The sequence below is a fragment of the Capsicum annuum genome, chromosome 4 (assembly GCF_002878395.1).
Source record: "Capsicum annuum cultivar UCD-10X-F1 chromosome 4, UCD10Xv1.1, whole genome shotgun sequence".
Taxonomy (NCBI): domain Eukaryota; kingdom Viridiplantae; phylum Streptophyta; class Magnoliopsida; order Solanales; family Solanaceae; genus Capsicum; species Capsicum annuum.
Genome location: NC_061114.1, coordinates 13,048,438 through 13,062,858, shown reverse-complemented (window position 1 = coordinate 13,062,858; position 14,421 = coordinate 13,048,438). Strand labels below are relative to the sequence as shown.

The 14,421-nt window shown below is 38.4% G+C and overlaps 1 protein-coding gene across 1 annotated transcript in view; it reads left to right on the top strand.

Annotated features, from left to right (window-relative positions):
• The first annotated feature begins 320 nt into the window (after nt 1–320).
• The window catches only part of LOC107869130 (receptor kinase-like protein Xa21), a 17,978-nt gene continuing 3,877 nt past the window's right edge, over nt 321–14,421 (top strand). The window contains exons 1-3 of the mRNA XM_047411533.1: nt 321–461; nt 503–612; nt 693–782. Of these exons, the coding sequence (XP_047267489.1) occupies nt 321–461; nt 503–612; nt 693–782 (341 nt within the window). The remainder of the gene's footprint in view (nt 462–502; nt 613–692; nt 783–14,421) is intronic.

Genomic DNA, 14,421 nt, shown 5'->3' with positions numbered 1-14,421 from the left:
GTCAGCAAGAATGTTTAGATTACCATGATACTTTCCCCCCGAGTTAGATGTGTCATTGCCATGGGAGGTTGGTGTATGTATCAAATGGATGTATATAATGCTTTTTTGCAGGGAGACTTGGATGAAGAGGTATATATGGAGATGCCAGATGGTTTCAAGAAGGAATAGCCACATAAAGTGTTTCGGTTGATCAAGTCATTATATAGACTTAAACAAGCCTCAAGACAGTGGAACATCAAACTTACTTTAGCATTGATCAGTGCAGGATTCAGTCAAAGTACTTATGATTACTCTCTTTTACCTTAAAAAGGAAGGAACGAATGGTTGTGGTGTTGATATATGTGGATAATCTTCTCATCGTTGGAGATAGTGCAGCCACGATATGTGAAGTTAAGGAAACATTGCTCCAACAGTTCAAGCTCAAGGACTTAGGAGAGCTTAAATTCTTTCTTGGCATTGAAGTATGAAGATCATAAAAACGGTTATATTGAACCAAATAAAGTATATCTTAGAGCTCATATCTGAAACAGGACTTACTGGTGTAAAACCAGCTCCTACACCTCTAGATTCAAATGCTAAGCTACCTCAGCTGCGTTTGACAAAGCTACTGGTGTAACTGGTGATATTATTCTTCATAATGCTACATCTTATCAAAAGCTTATCTGTAAACTTATGTCTGCTATTGTTACCAGGCATGACATCAGCTATGTTGTACAAAACTTAAGTCAGTTTATGCAGCAACCAAAGAAGTCTCATTTGGAAGCTGCTAACAGGGTGATCAGGTACTTTAAAGGTACTATAGGTCAAGGCCTTTTGTTGAAGAGTCAGCCTACTTCAGAGTTAACTTACTTGTGTGATTGCATGTCCTAATACAAGGAGATCAATAAAAGGATATATAATTCACTTTGGAGGATCCTTTGTATCATGGAGATCCAAGAAGCAGCATACAGTACCCAAGAGTTCAGTTGAGGTAGAGTGTAGGAGTAAGTCTTCAACATTAGCAGATGTTACCTGGTTGGAAGGTCTGTTTAGTGATTTGAATGTCCCTATCATCAAGCCTATTACCATTCTCAGTGACGATAAATCTGCTATTCAATTAGCAGCTAATCCCATCTTTCATGAAAGGACAAAACATATAGAGATTGATTTTCATTTTATAATGGACAAAATCAAGGCAGGATTGGTGATACGATAAATACTTGAAAATACAAGAAAAGGCACAAAACATACACCAAAATAGTCCACAAGTTCAAAGAACAGAGGACCTCTTTGATGGCAACTCTCAGATTCAACAAATACAACAAGAATACAAGATAAAAATGGTGTATTTCATACCAAAACAGCCAACAATCCAACAACAACGTGAAGAACAAGATGAACAACAATAACACAAGTTTCAGATTCAATAAAGGATCCAAAATAGTCCACTACACAAGATAGCAACAACAAAAGTAAAGATAGAAAGTGAGACATATATTATTACAAGGCTTAAGAACTAGGGTGTGTATTAAACACCTAAACCCTTAGAAACATGTAATAAGAACACCTACACTCTTATTGGACACAAGATGGACCTCAATCTCCCAAACACCCAACGTTCCAAGCCAAGAACAAACAACACAAGTGATTCCACACTTGGTGTTCACCTAATTTCGGGTTTGCCTCTTAGAGAAGAGAGGACTTGTGTTACAAAGTGTTACACACTCTCAAAATATCATCAATAGCTAATGAATGAAACCCTAAAAGGTTCTATTTATAGCCATTACAAAAATAGAAGCTAAAATATCCAAAATGCCCCTCTAGAGATAAGTGCTTTTCAAGTGTAATGTAGGGGTTGTATTGTTGTGTTCCAAGGCTCCTCTTTATAATTAAAGTGTTAGATTAGGGTAGGGTTGTGTGTTTAAAGTCCTTCGCTTGCACACTCCAAGTCCCGGGTTCATTACACTCTCATGTACGTTCATCTTTGTGGTCGTACTTGTATCATCCTCCCATTCTTGAAAAGGATTCGACCTCGAATCCATGCCTTGAAAAATCAAGAGAAGACAAACAAGCACACATACTCATGACATGAGGGTTAGGGTTAGCAAAATACACATATCAATATTCTATGCCGAGGTGGAACAAACTTGAAGTATAGCCACGGGTCCTTTGTTTTAAGCAAGAAAAGATTATTACAAATATTACAAAGGAAGTGGCTCGGACAAGCATCAATACAAAAGGAAAATAGGCCAAGAGTAATCCTTTCCCACCCTAAGATAGTACCAGGATCAAATGGGTGTAGTAACCAAGGACTTAGGTCTCGGCCACTCTCACTTTCCCCTAAGGTACCATCCTCAAAATTAGGCATACCCTCTATATCCCTATGGAAAATATCATGAGCACAAAGAGGGTAGAGAAAAGTGTCACACAAGTCAACTTCAACCATGGTGTCCTTATGCAGTACTTACTAATTTCAGGTTCATCATCATTAGTATGCTCAACATAGCAAACACATGAAGAAGAATTAGATGGTATTTCTAGGCATGCAACACTTTCTATTTCAAAAGAGTAATCCCCACATAGATATAAATCACCATGAGAAACAAAGAGATCACACACAAAAACATTTGAACAAGAACAATCACATTTCGGGTTTCCTAAACATTCAAGCAATTCAAGCTCATTTTCACCCGATTGACTATTCCTTTCTAAGACTTCACATTCTCTACCCTTAAGAGTACTCTCATTTTTCAAGAAGAGATTTTCATCTTGAGGAGGAATGTTGTCACAGCATAGTGGGTTGGCATATACGCTATAGCCTCCGAGGCAAGCTATGCCGTCAATATCACTTGCACCACTCAGTCCATTAGTAGAGATTAAAATATCTTCAAACAAGACATTGTACCTAAAGAGAGAAGGTTCTATCCCGCGGACAGATTTGGGACAAGTAAGCTCACTCTCTTTAAGTTCATTATCAAGTGTCAAAGATGTTCTAATCTCTTCTCTAAGAGGTAAAGCCGCAAATAAACCCTTTTGTCCATTAATATCCACATCACGACATTCTAAGTTCATAGGAGTGTAGGGAATAGTGATTTTTCATCTTGACATGTGTTGGGCAGCCCACTTTCTCCCTTTGACCTACCATACAATCCAACCTTTCATTTTCCAATGCCAAGTATCGGGAAATAGTGTCAAGGTAGGCCCAAATGGCACTTGTAATGTCATTGCCCAAGGTTGGGGAGATTGAAGCCGTGGGTTCCATTGCAATTATACCAGAGGTTGAAGCCGCGGGTTCCATTGAAATTATACCTAAAAATACAAAAAAAACTTACAAAACAAAAACAAATCAATTAGTTCACAAACTCTTCACCACACTCTCTCTCACGCCTTGATCATCTCACACTTGGTTTCACAAGTGTTGAAAGCCGGTTTGTACTTTGTGAGTAATTGAGGGATGCATCCACCTTGGTCCAGAATAGATTTTCGTTTGAGTTGACTCAAAGAAAATTTGTTTCGGACTTGAACCAACAAGATACAATGACTTTACAAAAGAGAAAAAGCACACAAGGAACGTAGACATGAGCACCGGATTCAAGAACTAAGTTACAAGCTAGTAGGAGATTACTAAGTTGTCAATTAGTGTTCGAACCAATAAACGAAACTAGGAAACAATAAAATGAAACTAAGAAATATGAAATTTGAGCTTAATTATGTTGTGTGAATAGTAAAATGTGATGATGTGGCAGCCACGTAATTGGTCACGGTCCCACACACTTTTTGTTGTCTAATTTCAAGTCTTGATCAATGTTTCAATTTGGACTTTGGTGGAATTTGTTTTAGGAGGGAAATTCAAATAAGTATTGGAGCCCTTTTTAATTGCAAGTTTCAAGACTTTGACTTTACTTGTACTTCTCCTTAAAACATGGGTCCTTGAATCATGGAAATTTGTTGGAAAGTGGTTGAGAAGTGATTGATAGGCTTTTAGTGGTTGTAGTGTCTTTCAAGACTAACAAATAATATACCTTTTCCTTCAACTTTTTGGATTTAGAATTAACTTTATCTTCAACAATATATGAAGGTGGTGATGATCATCAAGAAAAACAACCACATTCACCAAGAACAACAACAACAATCTCATGAACAACCAACAACAATTCCAACGGACAACTCCCAAATCCACAACAAAATTTTTTCAACTCACGACCAAGACTACTACAACTCAACAAAATATTCTTAAGCCATCAATTAACAACAATATCACGTGGTTAAGCTTATAACATCAAGGAGAAACGACACAACCCAAAACAGTCAGCCACAATAATTGTTCAACTACAATCGGCCAAGTCTTTGTTCACAACAACAAATCAAAGCTCAAACTTAGATATGAACTCAAAATCTCGGCCAAGAAGCAACAAGAACACAATTCTCGGCTAAGGACACAACACGGGCTGATTGCACTTTTTCTGGAATTTTTAGTTTTCAATTTTTTTTAATTTTTCAACTCTCAAGCTCAAGATTGATCTTGTTAGAACAAAATAAAAGATGAATCTAATACCAAATGATATGATAAATACTTGGAAATACAAGAAAAGGCATAAAACATACACCAAAATAGTTTACAAGTTCAAAGAACAGAGGACCCCTTTGATGGCAACTCTCAGATTCAATAAATACAACAAGAATACAAGATAAAAATGGTGTATTTCACACCAAAACAGCCAACAAAACAACAATAACGTGAATAACAAGATGAACAACAATAACACAAGTTGCAGATTCAATAAAGGATCCAAAATAGTCCACTATACAAGATAACAATAACAAAAGTAAAGATAGAAAGTGAGACATATATTATTACAAGGCCTAAGAACTAGGGTGTGTATTAAATACCTAAACCCTTAGAAACATGTAATAATAACACCTACACTCTTCGTGGATACAAGAGGGACCTCAATCTCCCAAACACCCAATGTTCCAAGCCAAGAACAAACAACACAAGTGATTCCACACTTGGTGTTCACCTAATTTCGGATTTTCCTCTTAGAGAAGAGAGGAATTGTGTTACAAAGTGTTACAAACTCTCAAAATATCATCAATAACTAATGAATGAAACCCTAAAAGGTTCTATTTATAGCCATTACAAAAATAGAAGCTAAAATGTTCAAAATACCCCTCTAGAGATAGGTGCCCTTCAAGTGTAATGTAGGGGTTGTTTTGTTGTATTCCAAGGCTCCTTTTTACAATTCAAGTGTGAGACTAGGGTCGGGTTGGTGTGTTTTAAGTCTTCTCTTGCACACTCCAAGTCTCGGGTTCATTACGCTCTCACATATGTCCATCTTTGTGGTCGTACTTGTATCAATTGGTGAAGGCCATGTATGTTCCAACTCAACACCAAGTGGATAACATATTTAATGATAAAACAATTAACCTACAATACGGAAACAAGACACAAACACAAGAGAAACCGAGAGCTCAACAAGAACACTCTCTCGGTAGTAGCTAAAACAAAAGAGAACCAAGAACACCATGGGGATAACAAGGCATATTTCTACACCAAAATAATAGCTATAACACGTGATGAACACAATATAACAAGAACAACAATAAGAGATAACAATAACTCACGGTTTTCACTAGAACAACAACAAACACTACAAACGATTACAAGAATGAAAGGGATAGGTAGTGAGACATTAACCCTTACAAGAACTAAGAACCTAAGTGTATCTTAAATACTAAGACCCTTAACTATTGTAAAAGCAACACCAACACTCTTACCATGACACAAGAGGGCGTGGACCACTCAAGCACCAAGGTTTCTAACAATGTTTGGCAATACTAGCGATTCCACCCTAGCATCACCCTCATTTCGGATTTGGTGGCTTTTCCAAGCCCAAAACTAAGGTGGTTCAATCCTCACACTAGAGAGAGTTTGGTTCAAGTGTTACAAATTTTAATATCCATAAACAACTAAAGAACTAAAGACCTAAAACTAGTCTATTTATAGACTTATTACAAATATAAATGAAATGTCCCAAAAGCCCTTAATGAAGGAAAGACAAAAGGTGCCTATGGAGTGTAGTGTATATCCGGTTCTTGGTGTGTGATATGTTGTTCCTTTGCACTTCACTTGCACACTTCAAGTCTTGGGTTCGACGTGTACTCTCATAAGTTTATCTCCGTGATTATTCTTGTATCATCCTCTCCATCTTGAGAGGAATTTGCCAATAAATTCACGGATTCACCTCGTTCAATTTGCCAGTTAAAGGAAGCCACTCAAAATAGTCCGTAAAACATGGAGAACCCACAAGCTCAATAACAAGAAGTCTTGGCCGACATCTTCATTTTGAATCTTGGCTTTCTCTCCATCTTGAGCTTTACCTTCAATCTCACCCGATTTAAGTCTCCTACAATCATACAAGCATTGTTGTAGACCCCATATCCTTCATGTTCCTTTCTACCATTCTCCTCTACATGGACATATCGGTTTTGGTAAAGTGGAGCTTTAGTCAAGAGGGTTGGTTTAGTGAAGCGGAGCTTTAGTTGTGGAGCTTGGACGGAAGGAATTTGAACTGGTGAAAGTTGACGCCTTTGGTTAATTGGATCTTGGATGGGAGGGTTCGGTTTTAGTGTAGGCATTTGGCGTCCAAGTCCTTGTCGGACTTGATCAAATTCTGGGGAAATGGGCCTTGTTATGTCTCGGTTTTGAGGGCTGATGGTCTTGGAGGATTGGTAATTGGAAGTAAAGTGTCGGGAGTAAAATCACGAGAGTTCCTTCGACTCTCCATTCAATCCAACCTCTCACTCATAGTTACCACATACGAGCTAATTTTTCAAGACCCGCATTCACCCTAGCAAGGTCTCGGGACATAGCATGAAGGAGGGCAAAAATGGTACTTGTAGAATTGTGGTCTACCGTGGGTTGAGGTATCAGGTTTCATTGCTCCAAAACAGTCCACAATGTCACAAAAACAGCCAACAAAGGATACAAAAACAGTCCCAAAATGTCACACACAACAACACTAACAAAGGTTCAAGTCTTGAACCGAAAACGACAATACCACACAATTATACTCGTATTGTTGTTGTAGTTGAAGTATGATGTTTTTCAAACTTGAGTTGCTCAATCTCTCTCATTGATGATGAATTTTCGGTTGTAGTATAGGTGGACAAGGTTTTGGACTCTCTTTTCAAGAGTCAAAGCCTTCCATCAACTTTTCACCAACTTGCACTAATTTGGCAAAACACCTTTTTGTAGTAGCCTTGTCTCTTTTCTCTTTTGGATATTCTTGAAAAGTGTTTGTCACCCTTTTAGTAACTAAGCTTTTTGGATGCCCTTTGTTTCTTTACCACTTTGGTGTTGTCTTGAAAGTATTCCCAATACAAACACAAGGCCTTGTCTCTCTCTCTTATCTTTTCAAAATCAAACAACTCCTTTTGTTGAACACCACTTTAAGAACAATATGAACAACAACAAGAACAATATGAACAATAACAACCTCTTAGCTGTCCACCCTTCAACAACACAGACAAGAGCTCTAATCTTGGACTTTAGACTCAAGGGGTGTTAGTAAACAACAACATAACACAAGAAACTATTAAGACAACAAAAACACACCTAAATATAGACACAAATCTTGGCACAAAACAACAACAAGACACAATTTCGTCCAAGACAACAAAAATGGACAGATTTGCTTCTTTTTGGAATTTTCAGATTTTCAACACTTATTTTTTTGTTTTTTCGACTTAGAAAGCCTGTCTTGGTAGTGTAGGAACACAAAAAGACTTATATTTGATACCAAATGATAACGGAATTAACCTAAAATACGGAAACAAGACACAAACACAAGAGAAACCGAGAGCTCAACAAGAACACTCTCTCGGTAGTAGCTAAAACAGAAGAGAACTGAGAACACCAAGGGGATAACAAGGCATATTTCTATACCAAAACAGTATCTATAACACATGATGAACACAAGATAACAAGAACAATAACAAGAGATAACAACAACCCACGGTTTTCAGTAGAACAACAACAAACACTACAAACGATTACAAGAATGAAAGGGATAGGTAGTGAGACATTAACCCTTACAAGAACTAAGAACCTAAGTGTATCTTAAACACTAAGACCCTTAAATATTGTAAAAGCAACACCAACACTATTACCATGACACAAGAGGGCGTGGACCACCCAAGCACCAAGGTTTCTAACAATGTTTGGCAATACTAGCGATTCCACCCTAGCATCACCCTCATTTTGGATTTGGTGAATTTTCCAAGCCCTAAACTAAGGTGGTACACTCCTCACACTAGAGAGAGTTTGGTTCAAGTGTTACAAATTTCAATATCCATAAATAACTAAAGAACTAAAGACCTAAAACTAGTCTATTTATAGACTTATTACAAACATAAGTGAAATGTCCCAAAAGCCCTTAATGAAGGAAAGACAAAAGGTGACTATGGAGTGTAGTGTATATCCGGTTCTTGGTGTGTGATATGGTGTTCCTTTGCACTTCACTTGCACACTTCAAGTCTCGGGTTCGACGCGCACTCTCATAAGTTCATCTCCGTGAATATTCTTGTATCATTTACCAAAGGTTTAAGTCATGATCAACATCACCACATGTTAGGCAAGCTTGGTGTGCTTAATATTTTGCACCCTTCGGCTTGAGGGGGTGTGTTGAAATATATTAGTTTTTAGAGTTAACTATGCAGCTGTTAGATTTAGCTTTAGTTACTGTTTGTTATTGTTTCGTTGATCCTGTGACTGTTACATTGTAATGTAACTAATTACAATGGATGGTGTGGTTAGTGTGTTAGTTAGTATGTTAGAATCCTCTAGATGCTTTTATTCTAGATGCTTCTAGAATGACTGGTCATAGTCTATAAATATCCAGCTGGATATTCATTGGAACTAACTTCTTCTCCTTCTTCACATAATGAAATCAATACAGCTTGTTCTCTCTTCAATGTAGTTTGTTCCCTAGCCTATTTCAGCTCAACTCCTTAGCTGATCATAGCAATTTTAACATGATTATGTTGCACTAGATCTAAGAGGAGTATATTTTCTGTCCACCTTATATCCACAGGAAAGACTCCAAGGGGAGCATGATGATCATCAAATAAATTGAAGATGAGTATATTTTCTTTTATGCTTCTCTCGAATTAGATTAAACACCTATTTACTCGAGCACGAGACATTATATGAACAGTAAAACAAAACAATCTTCCTGAATCAATTGTGCACAACAGACGTTGAGCCCATGAGATATAGCAGAGACACTACCAATTTGCACCAAATTCATTTGGTCACTAAATCATGTGGTCAGCTGCACATTCGTTTCACACAGATTCATCATCGATCTGTAGCAAAATTTCAAACCTTCCCACCATATACATGATATTGTGGTAAAAAGAACTCATATTAATCATTATCTCTTAAGGGGCGTGGAAAGTCTAAAGTGAACAAGTAAAATTTAATGGAGGGAGTAATATTTATTTCGCAAGGAAAGACTTTAGAGAACTTTGTCTTGGGGCTTTACTTGTGCCACTGAACTTATGCCTAGCAAATACTTTTGCCTTGGGGTTTTTCTTTTATTCGTTTTGCACTGTCGTGGGCATGTTCGGCCATTTCTTTTAACCTAAAGTGCTAAAGGAAAAAAAAAAATTAAATACCTCCCGAAAATAATTCATGTTGCAAATGACCCTTTGGAGGTGGGTTACGTTGGGTTGAGCTAAAATCAGTCAATCTGAAAATATATTGTGCTCAATCCTTAAAATTTTGGGCAAATTGGATGGGTCATCAACATTGGAAAAATCAATCAATGGGAAACTGTTTAGCCATTTTAAAATATCAACTTCCAAGAAATTGTATACCATATCATGTGCGCTAACTGTACATTTGATTGTAAAATTATTGGATGACTCCTTTCCAAGTAAAGCACTAACTATATTTCTTTCATGGTCAGCCACTTAAATTTTTTTTTTTTGACAAGTCAAATACCAACTATATGTCATTCTTACATTTAATGACATAGGTGGATTCCGGATTAAAATTTTATGAATTTAATCTTTACAGATTTTAGTATTGAACCTATTGCATTTGTAAAACTATAAGTTAGAACTTACTTTTGGTGCAAATTTAATAAATTTCTATACATAAATTTGTCTCAAAATTAAAAGTATTGTGATTCAGATAAATTTAATATCTCTGTGATTCATCCACCACTAACAATGAAAATCATTTTTTCTTGTCATGGCGGAGAATTTTAATAAAAATGCACACAATTGACTTTTGCAAAAGTTGTGATTATTACCTAATTCACCGCATTCCACGCCCCACAGTTTTCAGAGCGGTGTAGCAGGAGTATAAGGACCATTAAGAAGTGCCTCTAAGAGTTGCAGCCATTACTTTGATTCCTTTTATGTAATTATGAACTCCATGGAACTATATAAATTTACATCTAACTTATTATTTTGGAGCTGACATAACAAACTACGCGAGCCGGAAAAGTTAGCAATGCAACTCACACCTCCGCCCTTATTAGAAAATAGTTTTCCTTGCCATCCTTGTATTGTTTCTGCAGTGATGTTGGACACTGAAGTATGCCACCTATTTTCTTCACAAGTAGTTTGGATATCAAAATATAGGGAAGTTGCTGTTGTTGGATATCAAATGGAGGAAATCGTTCACAGTTTTGCTATAAGTTAGCCGTTCTAGCTCCTTCCTCTACCTGCGCTCCAGTGCCGAAGTTCAGAGACGGCAATAGAGACAAAGCGCCAGGCTCTAAATCTCAGGACAGTGTTAGTAGTGCCCGAACGAATCCCCTTTGTCAGACTTGTGTTAAGAACCACAAGGGCATTTGCAGAGCCGGTAGTGATGTCTGTTTTGGTTATGGTAAGTCAGGCCATAGGATTAGGGAGTGTCTACAGTCAAGTCTTCAAGGTCAGCAAAATCATTCTGCAGCTCAGTCCGTCACCCGAACCAGCAGGGTACCATTTCCAGTGCTACCAGTGGGCAACGTCCAAACAGACTCTATGCTCTTCAGTCCCGACAGGATCAGGAAAATTCTCCAGATGTTTTTACTGGTACCTTACAGATTTCCTATGTTCATGTTTATGCTTTGCTAGACCCAGGTGCATCCTTGTCTTTTGTTTCTCCATACATAGTAGGCGATTTTGGAACCAGTCCTAAAATTCTAGCAGAGTCCTTTTCAGTCTCTACCCCAGTGGGTAAAACCATCATAGATCGGTGGGTATACAGGAATCGCCCGGTTATGATATCTCGGAAATCCACGTCAGCAGATTTAGTGGAGTTAGAGATGACTGATTTTGATGTCATTCTCGGCATGAATTGGCTTCATTCCTGCTATGCCACAGTCGACTACAGAAATAGGATAGTTCAGTTTCAGTTCCTGAATGAGCCCGTCCTAGAGTGGAAGGGTAGCATTTCAACGTTTAGGGGTCAACTTGTTTCCTACCTTCGGGTAAGGAAAATGATTTCTGAGGAGTGTGCGTATCATTTTGTGCATGTTAAAGATTCCAATTCTGAATCTCCCAGCCTTGAAATAGTCCCTGTTGTTAATGAATACTCAGATGTATTTCCCAAAGATCTTCCCGGCATTCCTCCCGAAAGGGAAATAGACTTCGGCATAGACCTTCATTCGGATACTCAGCCTATTTCTATTCCGCCATACAGAATGGCATCATCAGAACTCAAGGAACTGAAAGATCAGTTGAAAGATCTCTTAGATAAGGGATTCATCAAACCCAGCATTTCCCCATGGGGTGCGCCAGTATTATTCATGCGCAAGAAAGACGGTTCTCTCAGGATGTGTATTGATTATCGTCAACTCAACAAGGTCACAGTCAAGACCAGATATCCTCTTTCCAGGATTGATGATATATTCGACCAACTTTAGGGTGCCAGTTACTTCTCCAAGATAGACCTCAGATCAGGTTATCATCAGCTCAGAGTTAGAGAATGTGAAATTCCAAAGACAGCTTTTCGTACTCGGTATGGTCACTTTGAATTTTTAGTCATCATTTGGTCATACCAATGCCCCTTCAGCTTTCATGGATTTGATGAACCATGTGTTCAAGCAGTACTTGGACATATTTTTCATAGTTTTTATAGATGATATTCTGGTCTATTCTTTTCATAGTTTTTATAGATGATATTCTGTTCTATTCTCGCACAGAGCGTGATCATGCAGACCATCTCAGGATTGTTCTTCAGACTCTCAGGATCACTAGTTATTCGCTAAGTTCAGCAAGTGCAAATTTTGGCTAAGATCAGTAAGTTTCCTTGGCCATATTATTTCCGGTGATGGAATTAGAGTAGATACTCAGAAAACTGAGGCATTAAGAAACTAGCCCAGACTCGTATCTCTATGAGATATCAGGAGTTTCTTGGGTTTGGTTGGCTATTATAGATGGTTTTTCAAGGGATTTTCTTTTATTTCATCCCCCATGTCCAGATTGACTCAGAAGAAGATTAAGTTTCAGTGGTCAGATTCATGCGAGAAGAGCTTTCAAGAGTTGAAGACTCGAATTACCTCAGCTCTAGTTCTAGCCATTCTAGATGGTTCAGATGGTTTTGTAGTCTATTGTAATGTATCCAGAGTGGGTTTAGGTTGTGTCCTCATGCATCACGGTAAGGTCATAGCCTACGCTTCCAGACAGTTAAAGCCACATGAGAAGAATTATCCTACTTATGATCTTGAGTTAGCAGCGGTAGTTTTTGCCTTGAAGATTTGGAGGCATTATCTCTATGGAGTTCATGTAGATGTCTTCACAGACCATAAAAGCCTCCAGTATGTCTTTTCCCAGAAAGATCTCAATCTTCACCAGAGAAGGTGGTTAGACATCTTGAAGGATTACGACATGAGTGTTCTTTATCTTCCGGGCAAGGCCAATGTTGTAGCCGACGCTTTTAGTAGACTCTCCATGGGTAGTATTTCTCACATTGAGGGTCGCAATAAAAAGATGGCTCAGGAGATCCATCAGCTTACCAGACTAGGCGTTTGCTTAGTCGATTCTTCAGAGGGTGATGTACGTATTCATAGTAGTTCAGAGTCATCTCTAGTTTCAGAGGTGAAAGAGAAACAAGACAGGGATCCTAGCCTTGTCAAGTTCAAGGAGTCAGTTTAGAATCAGAAAGTTAAGGTTTTCTCCCAAGGGGAAGATGGTGTTCTTCGTTGTCAGGGTCGTCTATGTGTTCCAGGTGTAGATGAATTGAGGCAGAGAATTCTTGTAGAAGCACATGGTGCACGATACTCTATTCATCCAGGGGCCACTAAGATGTACCGCGACATGCGGGAGATCTATTGGTAGAGTAGGATAAAGAGAGATATTACAGAGTTTATAGCTAAGTGCTCTACATGTCAGCAGGTTAAGATAGAGTATTAGAAACCTAGTGGTTCTATGCAAGAGTTCACCATTCCTACTTGGAAGTGCGAAGAAGTGAACATGGACTTTGTGACGGGTTTGCCTAGAACTCGTCATCAGCATGATTCAGTCTGGGTCATTATCGATAGAATGGCTAAGTCAGCTCATTTCCTTCCTGTTCGTACTTCTTATTCCACCGAGGATTATGCAAAACTCTATATCAGGGAGTTAGTCAGGTTACATGGTGTTCTACTATCTATCATCTCAGACAGAGGTACCCAATTCACCTTTCACTTTTGGAAAGCATTCCAAAAGGGTCTCGATACCCAAGTCTATCTCAGCACAGCATTTCATCCTCAGACAGATGGTCAACCAGAGAGGACCATTAAGACTCTTGAAGATATGCTAAGGGTGTGTGCAATTGACTTCAAGGGAAGTTAGGATGACCACTTGCCTTTGATTGAGTTTGTATACAGCAATAGCTATCATTCTACTATTCCGATGGCTCCATTCGAAGCTCTCTATGGTAGGAGATGTAAATCTTCAATTGGTTGGTTCAAAGTTAGTGAGGCCTCAGTCATAGGTCCTGACTTAGTCTTCGATGCCTTAGAGAAAGTTCAGTTGATTAGAGAGAGACTCCAGGCTGCTTAGAGCCTACAGAAGTCCTATGCAGATGTTCGTAGAAAGGATCTCGAGTTTGAGGTCAATGACTATGTCTATCTTATGATCTCTCCCATGAAGGGAGTGAAGAGGTTTGGCAAGAAAGGGAAACTCAGTCACCGGTATGTCGGTCCCTTCAGAATTCTCTGTCACTTCAGCAAGGTAGCTTATGAGCTTGAGTTGCCTTCAGATCTAGCCTCATTCCATCTAGTCTTCCATGTCTTTTTGCTCAAGAAGTGAATAGGTGACCCAACATTTGTTGTCCCTATTCAGAGCATCGACATTTAGAACAACCTCTCTTATGAAGAGATTCCAGTCGAAATATTAGATTATCAGACTCATAGATTGAGTAACAAAGACGTCCCTCTAGTCAAGGTTCTTTGGCGA